Source organism: Phodopus roborovskii, unplaced genomic scaffold, assembly GCF_943737965.1.
Source record: "Phodopus roborovskii unplaced genomic scaffold, PHOROB, whole genome shotgun sequence".
NCBI classification, from domain to species: Eukaryota; Metazoa; Chordata; class Mammalia; order Rodentia; family Cricetidae; genus Phodopus; species Phodopus roborovskii.
Genome location: NW_026126448.1, coordinates 68,325 through 89,847, shown reverse-complemented (window position 1 = coordinate 89,847; position 21,523 = coordinate 68,325). Strand labels below are relative to the sequence as shown.

Sequence of the window (21,523 nt, the reverse complement as noted above, 5' to 3'; positions counted from 1 at the left end):
GGGAGGGCAGGGGATGCCTTTCAATAATTTCTGTAGGTCTCTAGTAGCTTTGTCGATCTTAAGTCCTGAGGGTAGTCCAGGAGGTGTTTTCCTGATTGCTATGTATGGTCTAGGCTGCTACCCCTCTGAAGGCAAGGCAAAGATAAGCTTGTTTCTGGTCACAAAATTGTTCTGGGGTTTAGCACTTTGGCATTTGGCCTGTGCTTGCTAAGTATTTGATGAGAGATGAAATGGAAGGACTGGGGTCCTCGTGGACTTGACAGAAGTAAATGTGGCAAGGCAGCATCCCTGAAAGGACCATGGAGGCGGTGTTGGTTTTAAACTTGACCTCGGACAAGTCTCTGGGCTTCAGTTTCCCACTCACGGGATTGGGGAGTTGGCATGAGGCTGAGCGGGAGGTACAAAGGCCATGGTTCTGGCTGAACTCTAGACCTCACGGGTCCCTGGGCTACAGTCCTGGTCACAACATCCATGAATGCCATGTAGTGGGACGTAGCTCCAGTAAACCCTCCATGCTGAGAAAGTGGGATTCACGAGAGGTGAGAGGAAGCAAAGCACTTTGGGGGTGGGTTGCCTCTAAGCCGAGCACTTGGTAGGACAGCAGTGGCTGGGGAGACCCAGTGAGGAAAGAAGATGTGGAGAGGCATGGAGGTTTACAGTCAGGAGCAGAGATGGGGAGAACAGGCCCAAAGGGCACCAGAAAAGTCTTACTCTGACCCAACAGGACATATCTGTAAGCCTGTTGCTGGGAGGTGACAGGGAATGGACTAGTCTGCCTCACTTCTGACTTTTCATCTGTCTGGGACCTTGTTCGTGTCTGTGTCATCCGTGGAGTAAGGCTTATAATGCCACTTGACCCATGCATAGCACATAGTGGCAGCCCAGGGAATGGTTTTTGTTTTTTAGTTTTTCCAGACAGGGTTTCTCTGTAGCTTTGGAGCCTGTCCTGTAACTTTGTAGTCTGCCTATCTCTGTCTCTCAAGTGCTGAGATTAAAAGCATGCCGCCGTCTCCACCACTACCTGGCTGGAATGGGCTTTTTTTTTTTTTCTTTACCTCTTTGACTTCTGGTTAATGTGCAGAGAATCCTGAGGGAAATTAGAATGGATTAGAATGGTGTTTGCTGACCACTCATAACAATGTGTGAATGTGCGAATGAGGTTACTGGAAAAGTCTTTGAGGTATCATAAAATGATAAAATAAACAACAACAAAAACTAAACAGGACAGGAGAAGGGACACAGAGAGGACAGGGAAGGCAGGTAAGGGTGTTTCTGATGAGTTTTATTTCAGGGACTTTGGGAAACCCTCCAAGAAGGCTGGCCAAAGCCAAGAGGTAGGCACCTGCTCTGAGCACCTAGGCTTAAGTCAGAACCCTGCCTGCACCCAAGTGCAGTGCCACCTTGGGCTGTGCTAGCTAGGCTTTTCTGGCTGAGGACCTGAGACCCACTCAGCTAAGCTTTCAGTGTGGCCCTTGGGACTCAGACATCTGGGATGGAAAGTCACATCTGAGACAGCTATCCTTTCTGTCAGGAGACTTGAGCTATTCTGTTTTTGCTGTATGTCTATAAAATTCTTCTCCCCAAGTTACAGTTTTCCAATGGCCTCTCATGCCTGCTCCCAGACTCCTTGCTCTGCAGATTTTCGCACAAGTGCCCATTACTGCCCGATGGGTATTTCAAATTTATACGTTTCAAAGCTACCCATTCACAGTTTCGGTGGGTGGGTGGGGGGGTCAAAATCTGCTTTGATTCACCCACCCCACCGCCCAGCTGTAGGAAACGAACCCAGGACCTCATGCTTGCTAGGCAAGCCTTCGACTAAATTATAGCCCAGCACAGAAAACATTCGGGCTCTGCTCACCCTGCCAGGTGACCTGCCTTGAGTGCCATGACGAGATGCAATCACCCGGGTGGGGCCTCTTCCGGTCTGGGCCTCATCAGGGCATCAGCACCTGACTCAGGAGGAGGATGCTCGACTTTTGCATAGCCCTCCAGTGTCCTCACCCTCATGTTCCATGGTCTCAAAGAGCAGCCGCACTAGTGCCGGCCGTCCCTGGGCTACCAAGGTGCTGGCCAGACCCAGGACCTCATCTGTGTGACTGCGCCACACACGCTGTAGCTCCTGGCGTAGGCGTGCTGCCGGGTACTTGCTCTGGGCGTGGCATAGCCAAATGTCCACCTCGCAGCCCACCTCGCCATCGCTCAACTGTGCCTGGCTCCACTGGGTTAGCAGTGCCTCGAGCAGGCAGCCGAAGCTCTCGGTGTGGCTAGACCCCGCGTCTTCCAGCTCCACTGCACGCTTGAAGCAGGCTGCAGCATTGGCGTCCTCTCCCTGGACTCGCAAGCATTTGCCGCGCAGCAGTTGCAGCTCGGGCAGCGTGTCTCCCAGCTCCAATTCACCAGCCTTCGCCAGGAAGACCAGCGCCTGGTTGAGCGCAGCCTCATCCACTGCCAGCAGCTCCCTCATGGCATCCACACCCATGTAGTAGTAAACCTGCATGGGGGTGGCCTCTGAGCCTTCTTCCTTTGCACCCTACCCGCCTCATCAGTCCCCACCATTTTTCCTATTAATTAGAGATATTGTTCCTGCCCCTGGAAAACCCTGTACCAGGGTTCTAGTCCCATCTCCTCCACACATAACCTTATGACCTTGAATAAGCCCTCCCATGTACAATTATTATGTAGTCATCTTTGGTAGCCCTTCCCCTGGGCACAGCATGGTCTGTGCTGGGTAGAAGGTGGGAAGAGGGAGGCTTCCAAGCACATTATTACATTCATTGCACGGGATAGCTGGACAAGGAGAGCAGGGGCAGGCACCACTTACTCCTGCCTGTCTTCAGTGCCCAGGCAGCCCTTGTCTCTCTTACCTGGCCGATGTCTAGGTAGGTCCTGAGGCTTGGGTACACCTTGACCACTTCCTCAAGGTCAGCTTTGGCACAGGCCAGGTGGTTCCTGTCGGGCATACCCCCAAGTCCCACCTTGGCCCGTTCCAGGTCGTGGACGTAGGCTCTGATTTGGACCTGCAGCAGAGAGGCAAACTCAGGGGAAGCTGCTGCAGAAGACATCTGCCTCTGTTCTGATCTCACGAAAAAGCCAGGTTGCTTCTCAGCAGCAATCAGGGGCATCCTGTGTGGCTTTAGAAAGCCTGCCACCCTAGACTTGGACCAGGTCTTAGTTCTGTGCCAGGTAGCGTAACCACTCCCCATTCTGGGCCTGTCTCCCTGCTTATACAGTGAGGAGCAGGATGAAGTAAGAGCATTCATTCATTCATTCATGCATTCATTCTTTCAGCAAACAAGTATTGAATGCCCCCATAATCAGCCACATAACCTAGGGGAAGTTTCATAACATCTGAACTCCATTTTCTAAACTGAAAAGTTGACAATTCACAAAACTTACTATATGTGCCAGGCACTGAGGATACAACGGAAAACAAAATGACAAAGTGTCTGCTCTTGTGGGCTTGTATGTTAGTAGGGAGAAATAATAAACAGGACAGATAGTAAACAGTATGTCAGGTGTTACGAAGGAAAAGTAACCAGGAGGTGATGGCACATGCCTTTGATCCCAGCCCTTGGGAGGCAGAGGCAGGAGGATTTCTGTGAGTTTGAGGCCAGACTGGTCTACAAAGCGAGTTCTAGGACAGCCAGGGCTATACAGTGAAACCTTGTCTCAAAAAACAAAAACAAACAAACAAAAATCCAACCAAATAAAAGAAGGAAAAGTAAAGCAGGGAAGGCAGAACCTACTGGAAAGTGGTTTGACATTTTCAGTAATAGGCCGCTAGGAAGAAGCTGGAGTTTTGTCAGGCGTGAAGGAAGGGAGAAAGACAGCCAGATTATCTATGAGGCGAGCCTTCTAGGAGGAGACTCAGGCCAGCAAGATGGAAGGAAGTGGGTCAGAACAGGAGTGGGACAGAGCTGTTATAGCCTGGTCGGTAACTCAACTAATGGAAGCTTCTGCCTTGCTGTGTGCATTCCTGGCCAGCACATTCCTTCTTGCTCTGGTCATTTGGGTAGTAAGTGTGACCTTTGGAGCCACAGGGAGCAGAGGGAGGCGCGAAGGCCGTCATTCTTACAAAGTGAATGCAGGATCCTGAGGAAGCTGGTTGTCTCCCTTACCATGCCCCATCCATAGACTGGCACATGTCTGTCTCACTTCTCATGGGATTCTTGGGAGGATTAAATCAGAGCATAGCATGGAAGGTTTTTTGTAGCACCACCTTCTGGTTTTACAATGAGTATCCTTATTATCAGTAACAGTTAACATCAACTCCTGGGAAGGCGTTTTCTGTTTACTTCCTGCAGCCGTGGAGATCAGATGGGAAGTACAATGGCTGCCAGGTCAGGCGAGAGGTAATGGAGAAGATAAAGAGTGGAGAGTACTTATTAACTTGGAGGAAAAATGAATTCAGAGCTGCAGGTGTGGCCTCAAGCAGCTGGGTTTTGTGGGGTTGCCAGAAGTAGAGCTGGGTCCAGCCAGGAGTTCTGAGGGAGGTGACTTTCACCTCAGCTCAGCGTGTGACTGACAGCATTGAGGGTATGGTGCAGCCCAGTCTCTCAAGAGACAGTGAAGCTGCCGAAGATGGACCTAATAATAGCAATCGGTGGGTCACAAATGAACTCCTCGCTTTCATGTTTACACACAGCACCAAACTTAACTCTCTTAGCTCAAAGGGCAGGCGTTTCGGGTGTCTAGTTGATTCCTAAGCTCTCTACTATGAAGATTCTGGGGCACTGGCCCCAGGATCTTTACCCTTGGCCTTTGGCCTCTTATTCCTGATGGCAGGATGAGATAGGCCTGCTGATTGGCTCACCTTAGCTCTGGTACAGTACGCCTGCCAGTTGAGTTGTGGGTCTCTAAGCACATCCAGGGCCATGTTGCAGGTTCCTATGGCCATGTCCTGCTTTCCCAGGAAGTGGAAGATTTTGGCCAGGCGATTCAGTATGGGAGGGTGGTCCTTGGCGATCTCAATGGCCTAAGAAGGGAGGAAGGGAAATTAAGCGTAAAGCTGCGCCATACCTACTTGTGCTCAGCATCCATGTGGCTCAGTCACATGGTAACCATATTGGATCCTACGCTTTGGGGTAAGCCCACCAGCCCCAAATTCCTTGGAGTCTAACTCACTGGCACATAGATTCTCAAGCTTTCCCTCCATTATCATGGGGCTGAGAAGAGGTAGGACCAGAGTCATTCTCTACCTCCTCATACTACGGGTTTCTAGCTAGGGCAAGCTCTCCCTGCCAATGCTGGTATTGATTGCTACTGGTGGTTCTAAATGACTTATCTCAGGGCCACATGGCCTGACAGCAAAGCAAGTAAGGAGACCCCCCCCAGGAAACCTATCCCCTCCACTAAACCACTGGGGGTGAGAGGGAGGAAACAAAGCTGAGGGAAGGACTTCCAGGGCCCATTTCAAGGCTGGACGAATGGACGTGGGCCATTTTAGGTGGGGATTGTGTTGCTCTTAGGCAGAGCATAGCAGGCATGAAGGACACACTTTGGGTGAGGAGAGGATGAAGATGGAGGACTGGAGTAGGGTCCTTCCTGGGTGTGTCACACAGACGACTCTGGGGGAGTCCAAGTTTGCAAAGTGAGTATTCCTAGGACATATACATACCTTGCCAAAGCAGTCCAGGGGCTCCGTCCCTGAATACCCGCATTCGTGGACACCCATGGGGGTGGTAAAGAAGGTATCCTTCCTCTCCAGCAGCATGCCAACATAGCACCAGGCCAAAGCTGGGTGAGGGCAAGAGAGGGCAGGGTCTCTAGGGAGCAGTGGAGGCAGGGAGACCACAAGCATGGACAGGGGCCAGCTCCTCCTCTGTAGGTGTTAGCCCCCATAAAGATAAAGAGAAGGACCACAGCATGAGCGAGACAGAGGAGGCAAAAGGTAGAAGGAAGTTAACGGGCTCCTGAGGGTATGACACATCACACCCTGGTGCTTACTCTGTGTCTAAGCTTGTTACACAGGAGATGCCGTTTCAGGGACATAGCTCTTCTGGCCTCCTGGGGGGGGAGGTGTAGTCCCTGTGATTGCTATTTGGCCTTTAGATTCAGTGACTTACTTGTCTCCAACCCAGCCTCCTTCCCTAACCATAGACCGAAGTGGGGATGCGGACCTGATGGAGACGCGTGCTGCGCCTTCCAAGATACCAGTCCGTGTCATCGCATGCTTGGTGGCTTTTTGTTTTGCTGTAGTCTTACCATGTAGCACAGGCTAGCTTAGCACTCTGGGCTTCCTACCTCAGGCTTCTGAGTAGAGAGACAGAAGGCCCCAAATAAAAGAAAACTTCCTATGCTTTTACAGGCTGGCCATAACCTTTGGAGCCGGGCCCCATGGCTCCTGGCACAAATGGCCATTCCCAAGGGAAACAATTAAGTTCCTATTAAACCAGATGACAAGAGGTGCAGCCTCTCCACCCAGATGGGGTCCCCACACAAATGGCTTATGGAGCAAGGCCAAGTAACCCCCAACTGCTGTAAAAGAAACTGGCTCTTAGCGCTCATCTTTGCCTTGAAGAAACAGTGACTCCCCTCCCACTCTCTGTTTGCCTGTTTCCTTGCTGGTGATTGTTTCACTGCTGGCCCAAGCCGGCTACATGCTGTTTCCCTCAGTGCCGGGACCACAGGTTTGGGCAGTACACCTGGGTCTGCTATGCTTTGGAGCCCGAGCTTCCTCTGGTAATCACATGATTGTGAGGCGAGCCAGGGTGAGGCAAAGAGACACAGGACTAGAGGAGGACAGAACTATTGACAGGTGCAGGACAGAGAGGCTCTTCAACCCCACCTGGAGTTCCCACCTTGGTGTCTGGAGTCTGAGGACTTGAGGACTTGGCGGAGTAAGGCCAGGGTGCGGTTGAAGGCTGGCAGCCTTTTCTGCTCCTCGCTGCCCATCTCCAGCAAGATGCCATCCAGCCTGTGGTCAGAAAAGGGCTGTGGCCCAGCCACCTCCAGAGTGCTGCTATGGTGCCCACCCACCTCTGCCTGCCTTCCAGGCCACACCTCTCCCACCATCCCCAACCCATCTCCAGTCCCAGGCCTGACCTGATGAAGAGCGTTGCCATGGTGAAGTACCAGCTCCTTTTCTCCTCTATTGGGATCTAGGAAGCAGAGAATGGCATGCTGTATGGTGTGGTTATTGAGGTACTGTTGAGGCTGTTGTTCACAAGTCCCCATGCTTGTGAGCCTGAACTTGAAGAGGTAACAGGTACAGTAGGGAAGCCTTTGGCCTTCAACAGCCTTGATGACAGTGCCTGGCTGGGCAACCTTAGGCAAATCACTTTACTTCTCTGATCAAAGGGCATTTGAGATTAGCCATATGAGTTCCCAGCCAAGCGGCCCTCACAGAGCAGGTGCGGGGCATGATTTCCCCTTCCCCAGCTAACCCCACCCAGTCAGCTCAGCTGTGTTCCCTCTCTCCCTTCCACTCCCATAGCTCCCCTCTGTCACCCTCCTCAGTTCCTCCTTCCTGAGAAAGCCTCTCTGGGAATGTTAAGTGAATCCACCAAGCTCAGCTCCCTGAGTATTTTCCCATTATTATTCTTGCCAACCTTGCTGTGCATTTAGGCTGACTTGGGCACTGGATAAAATATTTATGCTGCTATTTACGGGAGCAGCTCCTCCTGCCTTGGGAAACAATTTTAATGAAAACCAATAAAATCCCCAGTGCATGTCGGGCGGGCGGCTCTGCCTCTGGCTCTGGCCCCTCCCCCACAGTCATCTCCCTACCCCCTTTTCTGCCTTCTCAGCTCAGGGTCTCACCTCACTCCCCACACCCCTCCCCTCTCCAGTCAGGTCTGCCAGCCTTTTTGAGCACCTCTAAGGTGCTGTGGGGATGTGGCAGCTGAACCCTGACATTACCAGGCTCACAAGCTGGCTAGGGAAACAGACCTGGTGTGTTTTGCCGAGGTTCTCATGCCGATTGCCTGCATCTCACAGCAAACCTAGGACCCAGGTATTAGTTACTTTACAGGCAAACACACTGAGGTGCCAGGAGGTGAAGTGGCTTGCCCATCTGGAGAGGGCAGAGCCCTGTAGCCCATGCTCCTGTCACCAAGCTAGACTGTCAAACCCTGGAGGAGGGGCAAAGTCTGGCCAAAGTGATGCAGACCATCTACAGCAAGATGATGCCACCCCGCCCTGTCTTTTTGAGACAGGGTTTCTCTATGTAGCCCTGGCTGTCCTGGAACTCACTCTGTAGACCAGGGTGGCCTCAAATTCAGAGATCCCAAATGCTGGGATTAAAGGTGTGCCCAGAGAGGACATATTTTCAAGATGGGTCTTGAGTAGGTTGTGGTACTTCACGGGGTGGGACAGGGACCAGGAGGGTATCTGGTGGGAGGGGGGGACTGGCTTGAGCAGATGCACGGGTGTGTGTGTGTGTGTGTGTGTGTGTGTGTGTGTGTGTGTGTGTGTGTGTGAATGTGTAACCCAGAGGGCAAAGAATGTGAGTGAGGCAAAGGGAGCCATAGCCAGTGCCTGAGATCTTGGGTAAACTAGCTCTCTCTCTCTCTCTCTCTCTCTCTCTCTCTCTGTGCATGCGTGCGTGTGTGTGTGTGCGCACGTGTGTGTGCACGTGTGCGCGTGTGCAAGTGTGCGTGTGTGCGCGCACGCACGTGTGTGCCCGTGTGCGCGTGTGCATGTGTGCGTGTGCGCGTGTGTGCGTGTGCATGTGCGTGTGTGTGTGTGTGTAACCTGGAGGGAGCCAGAACCAGTGAATGGTCCAAGGCTGGGCAGTGAAGAGAGGAGAGGGAAGGTGGGTCCCATCCTGAAGGGCTTTGGCCTGGCAGGAAAGCCAGGTGTAAAAACACAATTAGAATGAAAGGGATGCTGTGAGAGCCCTGAGGAGGTGTCCTCCCCAACCCAGGGTTCCCCCAAGGCTCTCTGGAGAAGTGACACTAGAACAGGGTCCTCAAGGAGAGAGGGAACCGCCAGAGGGGTCTAGTGAGAAAAACTATCCCAGGAGGACTGACCATCATGGGCAGGCGTTCAGAGATGGCAGGAGAAGTGGTATGTGAAGTTGGCATGTGGCCAGGGCTAGAATCCATAATCCCCAAGGAGTTGGGGAGCCACGGGGGAGCATTGTGAAGGGCCAAAGTACCAGGCTTAGAATTTGGAGCCCATCTGTAAGGCAGTGGAGAGCCATAGCAGGGGTTAGAGCTAGAGAACGCCAAGCTCCCACACCTGCTTTTCTGTTTATAACACCTCAGTGGGTTGAACCAGTGGGACTATGTATGCCGGGGCTTTGACTGTGAAAAGCACTGAGTGAAGGATGGAGGGGCAGGCTCCAAAGATTCTGGGGCATCCTTCAGAAGTGGGGAACATTTCCCAAAGCACAAAGCAGGGATAGGATGGTAGATCACCTCTCCGCTGTCCTTACACAGGACTTTGGAAGGAAGGGAGGGCTCAGATTTATGGAGCACCTTTTATGGGCTACACTGGTCAAGCACTTGCCCATGAGCCGCCCATGGGTTGTCGGGCTGCCTGGATGCTTGTTGGTGTGACCTCTAGCCTGGTCATAGGCTGGCTTTGTGACTGACTAATGAGTCATGAAGGCAAGAGGTCCCACACGTACTTCCATGTTTCTGATAAGGGTTGGGGCCAATACAAGAGCTTGGAATGAACAGAGCAGAGGCTGGGTGGCTCATAGGCCTGAGTGGCCCAATTGGGTGGCCCTGGGGATGAGTACCTAGGGCCTGCACCCTTACCTGTAAAGGAGGACAGAGCTATGTGCCTGTGGGGCCCACGCAGGGCAAACACTCATTCCATCCCTCCTGGCGTGGGCTGGGGCTGATTTGTCTACTGTAATCTGTTTCAGTGTCCCCAAGGGCCACAGAGCGTCAGGCCTGGAGCCTGAACACACCCTCCTCACCCTATTCCCCTCCTCTAGGTCTACAGACATCTTTCCCGCTTCCACAGGGCCCCAGTGTTGGATGTGCCCTGTGTTTTGTTTTGTTTTAAGACGTCTCATTATGTAGCCTAGACTGTCCAGGACTTGCTGTGTAGCCAGGGTGGCTTCAAATGTGTGATCCCATGTGCTTACACTACAGGTGTGAATTCCTACACCTGCCTCATGCATGCCTTTGGGCAGGGCTCTCCTGGCTGTGTAGACACTCCTTACATCAGCACTCAGGTCCAAAGACATTCAATTATTTGCCCAGACTGCCTGGTCAGTGACCTTCATCCCAGTGGTTCTAACCGCCAGCCATTACCAATTCCTTATTTTGTATCGGGGACACTGAGACCGGAGAGGTGGAGTGATTTACCTAAAGCTCTCTGTGAGTTAACATCGAGGTTTAGGAGCAGGCACTTCCCCACTACTCTGCTCACTGTCAGCACCCTCAAATTCAGAACCTGCTTATGATTTTCACAATGGAAGCAATGTCACCACCTGCAGGAGCAGCTCCTAGGCCTTTACTCTCCTCTCTTCCACACCCTCTAAATTTGGAGAGTAAACCGATTTTCAAAAGTGTAGCTATCTGACTGAACGACACACTCGACAAAACTCAAATGTAGCCCCTGAGCAGATCTCACTTGTGAGTGATGCTGAAGGTGGGCTTCTGGGTTATAGATGTGGTCAGCGGACTTGGAGTGGAGCATCAGCAGACAGGGAGTGGAGCATTAGCGGACAGGACTGAGTGGAGCTAATGCGTGAACAGATGGATGCTGTTCCCTCTACAGTGCAATGCCAGCCTGAAAATAGTCTATCCCTTTAAAAAGTCCTGGCTGTTTTGGAAGCAGCAGCTGAAGCTGTTACCAGGGGCAACCTGGCAAGCTGAAGTGCATTAAATTAAACAGGACTGTGGCTGCCTTGTGCTCCAAGGAGGGGATATTTGCCCCTCTCCTGCTGTGGAACCTCAGAGGGCAGTCAAGGTGCCCAGCTCCATCCAGGGTTTCCAGCTCCCAGAGGCTGAGGGTTTAAGCAGCCTGGGAGGAGGCAAAGGCTGAGAGCACTGTGGAAGAAGTTTCTGTGTGGGACATCCCATGCTCAGTTATCAGTGCCCTGAAGGTTTGAGAGGGGCCAGCCAGCATCAGAGCCTATGCTTCATTCTGGGGCAGATTCTCAGGAAGGAAGTGCATGAGGCCCAGCCTGAGTCTACAGTGAAAGCAATCACCGTGGGCCTAGCTGCAGGTGAGAGGCAGGGGTAGACCTGAGGGGTTCCCCAAGCGTCCCCCTGATGCTCCTCTGAGTTTCTTGTCCCTGAGATGGGAAAGCAGGCAGAAAGCTGCCTCTGACTTCAACTTCACATTCTTTCCCACTCTCTAACCACAAGAGCCAGGGTTTAAAAAGTGGTTACCATTTGCAAAGCATATTCACACACCTCATTTAGGGTTTCAGAATGTCCTGCATGAAGGGAAAGTGAGAATCATTACTATCTTAGTACAGATGGGAAAACTGAGGCAAGATGGTGTCCTCAAAGCCATACGACAGAATGAAAGCCTGGACCAAGACTTATGAGCTCTCGGGCATTCTTTACCCCGCCCCCTTCTGTTCAATGAGAGAGGGTCTTACTGCATGCCCTGGGCTAGCCTAAAGTGTGACATCATCCCGCCTCCATCCCATCCCCTACTAGGATTATAGGGGTGCATCACCCCATCCAGGCTTCCCTGTTATATCACACAGTTTGACAGTCACAATTTTTGCTGTGCAGAGCACACCATGCGCTAGCTTGTTTGACTCCTCAGGAGTTACTAACTAGGGAGAACATTTGTAGGTGAGACAGTTGTGACAGAGCAGTGAGTTCTCTGTGAGTTCAAAGACAGCCTGGTTTGGTTTTGGGGACGAGGTTTCATACTGTAGTCTAGGTTGCCTTCAAACTTGTGGTAATCCTCCTGCCTCAGTCTAGGTGTGCTAGGATTACTTAGAAATGCAAATTCTTGACTCACCCTTCTGTGGCTCTAGAGGTGTGACTCAAGAGGCTGGGTGCTAAGTTTGAAAGCCCCTGGCTGGACTCCCTAGAGAAGGTGCCTTGTCATTGGGCTAAAGGATCAGATCTGTCCTCCTTGGGTGTCTGAAGATCTTGCTGCTGTAGCTTGTGGGGTAAGAGACAAGGCCAGGTGCCTGGCAGAAGAAGTGGGATGAGACACTGTCACGGGGTAAGTTTGTGCTGACTCAGGGGTGTCCATGGCTGGTGCCTAGAGGATACAGGGATAGGAACATCGTAAGCTTGGTGATTTTAAAGGATTTCAATTCAATTCTCATTAAACCCTCCGTTCTCAGAGCTATAGACTTCTGATTGGGCTGAGAAGTAGGTTCTCAGAGAGAGTATTTACCTGGCAGGGTGAACTTTGCCTTGGCAGCTGCTCTTTACCTTCTAGGAGGCCCCCAAGATGACTAATGCTCTCCTGGGAGGGGACTAATGGAAAGGCAGAAGGCCTCTCCCAGGTCACAGGACTTGCAGCGGCACCTGGTCCTTAAAGCACCAGGGACCCCAGGATGATGACAGGTGCTTACTATCAAGGCATTACACTCAATTCCCAAACTTCCTCCGCCAGCCCATTTACTACCCCACTACACACTTCTCAGGTGGGCAGGGTGCTCACGACACAGGGGCTGGATCGGTGGCCTTCCAGGACCCCTGGTTTGGAGCAGGGGACCTCAAAGTTTTATTATCCCACAGACTCTATGAGGCAAGTCAGTGAGAACACTTGTCCCCACAGCAGGGCAGGGAGGAACCTCTCCCTCTCCTCTCTGGTGTGCTCCAGTGCTGTCTGTCACCACTGAGGACTTCTCTCTTGTTCTAGAAGGGCACATTCTTAGGCAGGTCTGACACCTGTGACTATTTCTGCAGTTTTAGCTTTCATAAGGTCAGGGATTTGGGATGGGGTTGAAAGACAGGGTTTGTGTTTGTTTGTTTGTTTTTAAGGGAATCGGATCAGAACTGATGTCGGGCCCCTCTACCTAGGCTGTGGGGTTGAGCTGTGGCTCTTAGGCTATTTTCTAAGGAAGACACTATGCTTTGGTCCCTGCGTCACTCATGGCTGTATATGCCCTTGGGCAAGGCTGCACCTCTCTGAGCCTGTTTCCTCATCTGTACAATGGTGTTACTAATGTAGCATTGGCAGCATTTCTATGAGACCAGGTGAGATGATGTAGAAAAATCACAGGCATGCTTAGTGCCTAGCTCATTAGCCCGTGGTCTGGCTTCATCCTGAACCAAATCAGAGCACCCAGAACTGTGGAAGTGTGTGTACCCAATGTGCATACAGGGACCCCGTGTTTGCTGACTGAGGGTCCCCTTTCAACCCTGGTAGGCATGAAAAAGAATGCCCACCTTTTTATGAAGCTGGCCTGAGGCAGCACTTCCCTGACCTCCAGATCACTGATGATGAAATTCAAATCATGTAAGTGTCCTGGGTCCCCCTGGAAGGTTGCGTCCCTCTGGAGCCTGCTGTGCCCTGCACTGTGAGGTCTGACTGAGACAAAGGCACCAATACAAGTGAGGTTCTGAGTTCGGACAGCCCACAGGCTACAGTTGTCGAGGGGGCCTTGTTGTTACCCAGGCCTGCTGTGAGGGGTGGGGAGGGGCTTGCTTGTGTGCAAATGCATGAGCATGCACATGTGTGAGCGCTCACTTGTGTGGGAATGCATATGTGCAAATGAGTGTTCATGTGTGTTCACCTGTAGATCTGCATGTGTATTGGCGGTCACGTGTTGTGCAGGATCACCCTCCAAGCAGAGCTGCCACTGTCTTTGGGAGTTCTGCTGGCCTACTCACAAAACTTCAGCACTGCTGGGCCCATTGATCTCTCTTAGAAGGAAGGGGCAGAGAGGGAGTCATGGGACCCTCAACCTGAGCTACTCCTGCTACCATTTGTAAGCAATTCTGCCCGAATGCATATGGCCTTGGGTTCCTGTGGTGGAAGGCTGGAGGATTTAGGTGGGGAAGGGTTATGGAGGGGGCTCTCTCTTTTAAGTCATGGGGGAGTCATCATCCACACTGAGTTCAGATTTTCCAGTGTGGCTGCTTCAGGTCATTCATGTTCCTTTCTCTAACCCTTCACCCATTGCTTGGTAAGTAGACCTAATAAACCCATTGGCTCCCCAGGGTGAATGTTGGTGGAATTGTACCTTTCTTTGTCATTGGAACCTTAGAAGTGGTAGACATTGTTTATGTCTCCATCAGAGAAGGAATTTTTAGCAACAGCATATGTGTGAGCATGTATGTGCCCATGTGTAAGTACACATGTGTGGATGTGTATATATGTGAATGCATGTGTCTGTGCAAGTGACATGTATGCATGTGTATGAGTCATGTGTGAATGCTTACACACATGTTTATGCATGTGTTAAGTCAATATTCTGAGAAAAGGAAGTGAAAATTAAATAACTGAGTGGCCTAGGGCAGGGATATCCCTTTTCTGGAGAAATAGAAAAGTTCTAAATTTTTAAAGTTTACTTTTAGAAAACATGGATTTAAAAAAAAAAAAAGACTTAAAATTGAGTTATTCAACTACTTAAATTTATAGCCGGGCAGTGGTGGTGCAAGCCCTTAATCCCAACACTTTGGAAACAGAAGCAGGGAAATATCTGAGTTCCAAGGCCAGCTTGGACTATAGATGAGTTCTAGGTCAGCCAGAGCTACACAGAGAAACCCTGTCTCAAAAAACAAAAACAAACAAAAAAAAAACAAACAAAAAAAACAAAACAAAACAAAAACAAAAACAAAAAAACAAAACAAATTAACCATAGCCCTACTCTCCGGATGTTCAGCCCTCTGCTAAGCCCTGGTGGGGACAGGTAAACAAGAGAACACAAGATGGGGATCGCCCCTCATGGGACAAAGCAGAATTCCCTCCAGGAAGAACCACAGACAGTGTCTGCACCGGCCAGATGCTGGGGGGAGTACCGCACAGGATCCCACTCCATACCCCATCTGGTGCTTTAATGCCCTGGTCATCTTCCCAGCAACCCTGGGACAGTCGTGTTAGGATCTCAGTGTGGCAGACAAGGAAACTGAGGTTCAGGAAGTGACAGGGCCTGCCCGCAGCCACCTAGGGCTGGGACAGAATCTCCACCTGATCCTGCTAAAGACAAATCTTGTGCTCTTAATGCCCAGAGGACCTTGAGATCTGTGGCCAGGAATCACTGCAAATTAGTCACTCTGTCTTTTTCTGCTTCTCTCCCCACCCCTCTGCCCTGTGTGTGTGTGTGTGTGTGTGTGTGTGTGTGTGTGTGTGTGTGTAAAGGTGGTCTTCAGAGGAAGGGAAGAGTGATAACAGCAACACATCTCTTTATAATTTTGCCCAGAAATTAGGCTTAGAGGTATAGCTCAGCAATAGAACGTTTGTCTAGTGTAGCAAGGCCTGGATTCCTCCCACAGTCCCACAACCACAGACCTCCCAACAGGGAATGAACAGCTGACAGCAGACATCTCAAAGACCCACCCCCTTTCCCACACCATTTGCCAGCTGAATGATGAGCTTCACACTGTTTTCTTGGCAGTCTGGTAGTCAGGGTTAGACAGCAACCACTACACTCCAGCAGTCCTTTGTCCTCTGGCCTCAAGGAGCTCCTAGTTCATCCTGCTTGTCTGTGGCAACCCCTCCCAGCAGGTAGGAAACCTGCATTGCACAAGCTGTGGTAGCCACTGCTCAACTCCACTGCTCCCACAAATGCTCTTGAAGCTGGGGAGTCCCTCCCCTGAGTGCCTCTACCTCCTGCCTTCAGTGATCTCCCCTGAGCTCTTTCAACTCTCCCCATCCCAGACTGTGGAGAATGCTTGTGAGGGATTTCCCTCAGACAACCTTCTGTGATCCCAGAGAAAAGCAAAGGCCTTGAGGCAGGTTAGAACGGGATTATTCAAATCCACTTCCTAGCCCACTACCCTCAGGCAAACTGCTAGCATGCCTCAACTCCCTCTCAACTGAACCATGGGGTTCTCCTGTAAGTTGAAGTTGGAAGGTGCCCAGAGGAGTTGGCTATATGAGGAGGCTCCCAGAAGCACATGACACACGGGCTAAGCTCTGATGGGTGCATTTCTTTTCTTAACAAGGGAAAGCTGCACAGGATGTCTGAAGAATTGAATGTTAGGATTGCTGTGGGAGAGAGTCAATGCAGGGAGGGGAAATGTGGCTAAAGAGGAAGGTGGGACCCAGTTTGAGAGGCCATGTCAGTAACTCTTGATTCATTATGTGATCTCTACAAAGCTTCAGGCTGCCTCCTCCTGGCCTTTATCTCCATCCCAGGCCAACTGTCTCTGAAGCCTCGTGCTCTGTAAGCCTGTTGTAGGGCCTTTATAGACATCATGCTGAAAATGCCCTCATCTTCTTCCTGCTAACAGATTTCTACCTCTTCCAGAAGCTTCCATCAGTTACCACTGCTGGAAAGTGTCACTTCTCTAGAACGTATACACTGCTTCTCTATTCCATAGGACCTGGATTTTCCAGGTCACTACTGATGCCAACATTGGGTCCCATGTGCCACTCATGTCTACATCCATTGTCTGGCCCCAGGAAACTGGTGCTCAATATTTAGAGTGTCATGTGCCATGACCTCAGGTAGCTGTAGGGGCATCTCGAACTTGTCCTTTTGGCTTCTGCTCCCAGAGGAAGGGATTGGGTAATATGATTAACGAAGGAACTTATGTTTGATTTCTCTGTTGCTCAGGAGTTTCTTAATGCTGGAACTTCTTAAATATATGCCTGGTGCACAGTAGGTATGGGTAAATATAGAGAAATTCAGTAGGCACATACTAGGCGTGCCCAGGTTTCTCTGTCATTTGACAGGATAATCACAGTATATCTCAGGGAGAGATTCAGAGCTCATGGCTGACATCTGTGAGGTTTGCATTGAGGCCAGAGATGAACAGTTTAAGCCACACAGCAAGACACTAAGTAACAGAGCTGAATTCTCCAGCCCAAGTCCCAAACAAGATTACCAGAATTATCACTGTTGTCCTATTTATTGAGCACATACCAGTTCCACGTACTTCATGAGTGTGGGCATGAGCTTTGGCAGATGGGGCAAACCCTGCCTCTCTCTGGACCACAGCTGCTCTGCACAGAACTGAGAGCAGCTCCCCAAAGCAACAACCTCTCGGCATTCCATCCTCTGGCTATCCACAGGCTGGGCAGTGCCCGCTGTGGCTTATGCTGACTACATGGACAGGAGCTGGCCTCTGTTTGCCTGCCACTCCTAAGCCTTTACCTCCCTGACCACCTCCTCTAGGAAGCCTTCATCCCACAAACACCTCCTGAGATCAGAAAAGGACCTCAGTAGATGTAAATCTCCCTTCCTGCGTTATCCTACAGCTGGCAAAATGGCAGTGTGGGAAAACACCTCCACTGTGGGTGTCCCTGAGGCTGAGTCTCTGAGCCTTCAGCTCCCCACCCAGGGCTCTTTCAAGCACTGTAGCCATGACCTGTGACCGAAATCACACTCAACACACACAGTGCTGGCTGCACTACCCATGCCCAGTGGCTTGGCATTTAACCCCAAACTCAAAACTGGAGGACCTTGCTGACTCCACACCATGCTCACAGTTACGCCTAGCCTGGGGGTGGAGGAGGCTTTGTAGGCGAGGAAATGGAGGATCACCTGTGGCTGTCTCTGTGGAGGCCCTTTCTAGGAACTTTACAAACATTAACTCTTAATTATGCCATCAACCAAATGGTCTCACCGTTGCACTAATGAGAAAAGCCTATGACACACATGCCATTATTATCTCATTTCACCAAGAGGGAAAGGGTACTTGGAGAGCCAGGTATCGGCTGCCTGGAGCTAGAGAGTTCAGGGGGCTGGGACTTAGACCTGGACTCTTTCAGCCTAAAGCCCCTTTTGACCTCTATCGCGCACTGTGGTCCTCAGGTCAAGTCCACACCCTCCAGCTTGGCCTCCCTGAAGTCACCATCCCAACACTTCTCCTTTAGTTGTATGCTTTGCTGGGAAGATACTCAGGATGTGTGGAGGCTTTGTGAATGGAGACATGCCAGAGCATTGGTCTCAAGATGATAACACACCCACATCACACTCTCATCAGCCTCAGTGATGGGCAGCCTCTGGGACTCCCCCAGTGAGTCCCACCTGCTGCTATTTCTGACCTGTGTAACCCCCTCCCCTACAGTGTGGGCTGGACCCATTGGCTTGTTTCTAAGAAACAGAAAACAGCCAAGCACCAACAAATGGCTAGGAACTATACCTTATTGATTATGAACTAGTGTGGCAAACTTCAGAGGACACTAGATCCCCAAGCACTGAGCAGAACCACATCTTGAATCCATGCCCACAGGGATGCTCAATCATAAGTGCTTATTGTATAGGCTGCTGAACATAGGGCCCTCGATCAAGACAAATGATAAGTATACTAGAGTCTGTTTAGTGCCAGGACCCATGAGTGCTACTATGTACCAGACTGGTTTATGGGGATAAATCAGATAAATGAACACTGTGCCCTCTCTCAAAGCTATTGAGACTGAGCTGGAGGGACAGTTGGGACAGTGCTGGGGATTCTAAGCTGTGACCAGCCTGGAATCATGGAGGCTTCCTTGGGTAGGGGAATTTGAGGCAAATCTGAGAACTACTGAGGGCCATACAGGCCACAGAGAAGAGGCAGACAAGACACAGGAAGGAAGGGAACTGTAAGCAGCTTGCCCATGGGGAGTGAGTGGGTGTGGGATGTAAGAAAAACCTAGATGGAGGACTGAGGGCCTCAAATGCCACTCAAGCCTGTATGGAGGGGGCTGAGCTGAAGACATGGCCAGGGAGATGCAGTAAGTGTGAGCCAGGGCAGGAGAGCAGAGCTGGAGAGTGACCACACAGTTAAGGCAGGAAGTTCCAGAGGATGGACTAGCAGAGGAAGGCTGGGAAGGAGAGGAAGCCCTTCTAAGCTTAAGCAATGGGGCTGACAAAATTTGGGGTCCAAATGGATAGGTGGATGAGGGGAGAGAGGAGGAAGAAAATCTGCCAAGTTTCTGGTGTCTGGTTGTGCCCCTTGTCAGGCACAAGTGCGTAAGTACTTGCTGTCAGAGGAGGGAGAACGTTATGAGTTAGCCTAGTTGGATTTGCCTTGGTCTGAAACAGAGAGCTAGGTAGGCAGTGCCCAGGAATGCAAAGCTATTGAGCAGTCTGGGCTGGGAATAGTGGGGAGCATCCCTGAAAAGTAAATGGATGAGTCCTTCTAGCTCTCACCTGTTGCCCATAGCCCAGCGCCTTGTCGTAGAGTGCGATGCCCGCCTCCAACACTTGTGCACGCTCCCCTGGACTGGCACAGCCCACGTCGAAGCCATGTGCATATCCTTGCTCTGCCAGGCAGCGGGCAGCGCGGAGCCGTGGTTCTCCTGAATCCTCGGGGTCCCCTGCCAGGCCCATGAGGCTGGCTAGTCTAGCGGTGCAAGCCTCCTCTTCCTCCTCCTGGCCTAGCTGCCCGTAGACGTGTGCCAGATTGGCCCAGGCGTTGAGGTTGCCAGGATCTTCACGGGCCACCTCCAGGAAACGCTCGCGGGCCTCGTTCAGCTCCTCCAGGTAGAAGGAAAAGGTTCCCAGGAGGTGACACACTGCAGGCAGCTGCGGGGTAGCTACCAGCTCCAGCTCCTGTCGCAGACCCTCCCTCTGGAGCTTCAAGTCCCGGATATGCAGCTGAGCCGGTGAGCGCGGCTCGAAGTTGAGCTGCATCTCCAGATGGAAGTGGCCAGGTAGGTAGTCCAGTTCATCAATGAGGGTGTCCAGGTCCTCGGTCCTGGCCTCCAGCTCCGTCATGGCTGCCCCTGGGCTGTCCTGGACCCTCCTAGCTCCCAAGGCAGCGGAGGACAGTAGATGGGGGCAGCCCGGAGACAGCCCAGCACAACACGACGATCCTAGGCACCTCTTGTAAGTGGGTGGCTTCCAGAGCCGGCTGAGGGCTCGCCCTGTAGGTGTTTCCGCTTTCGCTGCTAGACATCAGCATTGCACAAGCAGGTGTGTCTGAAAAATAGGTGTGGTCCTTTGCCAAATGCAAGGCTCACAAATCCCGTGAGTGGCAAAGGCAGATTTTGACTACTCAGCAGATGAAGAAACAGGCTTAGGAAGAGAAAGGTGCTGGCCAAGGTCACAGAACCAGGGCATACCCAAGGACACCTGAAACCTCAGGTTCCCCGGGCCAGCCAGGTTCTTCCTCCATTGGCGCTGCTCCACCCTGCATACAGAGCTGTCAGGACAGGTCCTTCCAGCTGCACAAGCCTACCTCACTCCAGCCCTTCCTCAGAACACAGGAGGCCACTACCCTCCCGTATTTTTCCAGCCAGTATGCATCTGGACTCTCTCTCGAAGACCACTGCCTCTCCTGTGCTCAGCAGTGAGCCCAGACAACAAGAGTAGGGTGCTCAAGAGCTGCATCTCCTTTTGTTTCTCTGTCCCTACTAAAATTCAATCCCTTATACTCCAGCCTTCCTCCTCCTTGACATGATTCAGTCACCTCCGAGGGGCAGGAAGATGCCAAGTAAACTAATGAATGGCTGCTCGGGATCTGCGTTGAGTTCACTTCGGGTTGGTGCCCAGATGGTTCCCACCCCCACCCAGGACATTGGTTCTTGCTCTTTTTTATCTCCCTCTCAGGTTGGGGTGGTTACCTGGTTTCTAGAGTACAGGTTGGACTGTGGTGCCCCGTGTGGCAAGGCAAAAGAGTCCCTGTAGACTAGTCTGCCTGGCAGGTCTGGACCTTGGACTGTTCCTCACTCATCCTGTGTTTGGGCTCTTGCCTCATCCTCAGAAGGATTTCACAAGAGAAAATAGAGCTTATTAACGAATTTGAGGAAAATATGACTTCAGCAGTATTTTCAAGTCAAAACATTTGGGTGCTGTTTTTACCTACTAGTTTCAGATTTGAAGCATAATACATTTAATGCTTTTTAGTGCAAAACTTACCATAAGTTGATGCCCATCATGAGAGGAGACAATTTCTCATTGCTTTGGAGTATCAGGCAGGGATATCCAGAGAGCTTTGCTTTTTAATTTTTTTTCAAGCTGTGGCAGTATAGTTAATATAAAAATTTCCATTTGACTTAAAAACATTTCACTGTGTGTGTTTGTATGGCGGGGACTCACGGATGTCATGGCACCCCTGTGTAGGTCAGAAGACAACTTTCAGGAACCAGTTTCCCCCCATTGTTTGGGTTCTGAGGATCCAACTCAGGTTGTCAGGCTATTAGCAAGGCCCTTTACCCATTGAGTTATCTCCCCAGTCATATTTTATCTGTTTCTGTTGATTTTTTTGAGACAGGGTTTTTCCATGTAGCTGTGGCTGGCCTGGAACTCACTATAAAAACCAGGCGGGCCTCAAAACCTCATAGATCAGTCTGCCACTTAGGGTACACCACCACACCCAGCCATTTTAACTGGTTTTTAACTGTAAAGTTTATTGGCATTAAAAATATTCATATTGTCACCACCTTCCATTTCTGAAACCCTTTCATCTTCCACAATTGAAACTCCACATCTATTTAAATAATAAATCCTACCAGATGTGGTGGCTCGAGTTTTAATATCAGTTACTCACTAGGGTGCTAAGTCAGGAGGATTGCTAGTCCAAGGCCCATCATGGCCTGA

At 51.1% G+C, this 21,523-nt stretch overlaps 1 protein-coding gene across 1 annotated transcript; it reads right to left on the bottom strand.

Moving 5' to 3' along the window:
• Nucleotides 1–1,261: 1,261 nt before the first annotated feature.
• On the bottom strand, nucleotides 1,262–20,056 carry Ttc22 (tetratricopeptide repeat domain 22). The gene is made up of 7 exons (XM_051188356.1): nucleotides 19,133–20,056; nucleotides 7,048–7,103; nucleotides 6,804–6,919; nucleotides 5,621–5,739; nucleotides 4,817–4,978; nucleotides 2,868–3,020; nucleotides 1,262–2,494 (listed from the first exon to the last, which is right to left on the bottom strand). The coding sequence occupies exons 1-7, from the start codon at nucleotides 19,697–19,699 to the stop codon at nucleotides 1,958–1,960; spliced, it is 1,710 nt and encodes a 569-aa protein (XP_051044313.1). The 5' UTR covers nucleotides 19,700–20,056; the 3' UTR covers nucleotides 1,262–1,957.
• Between the last annotated feature and the right edge of the window lie 1,467 nt (nucleotides 20,057–21,523).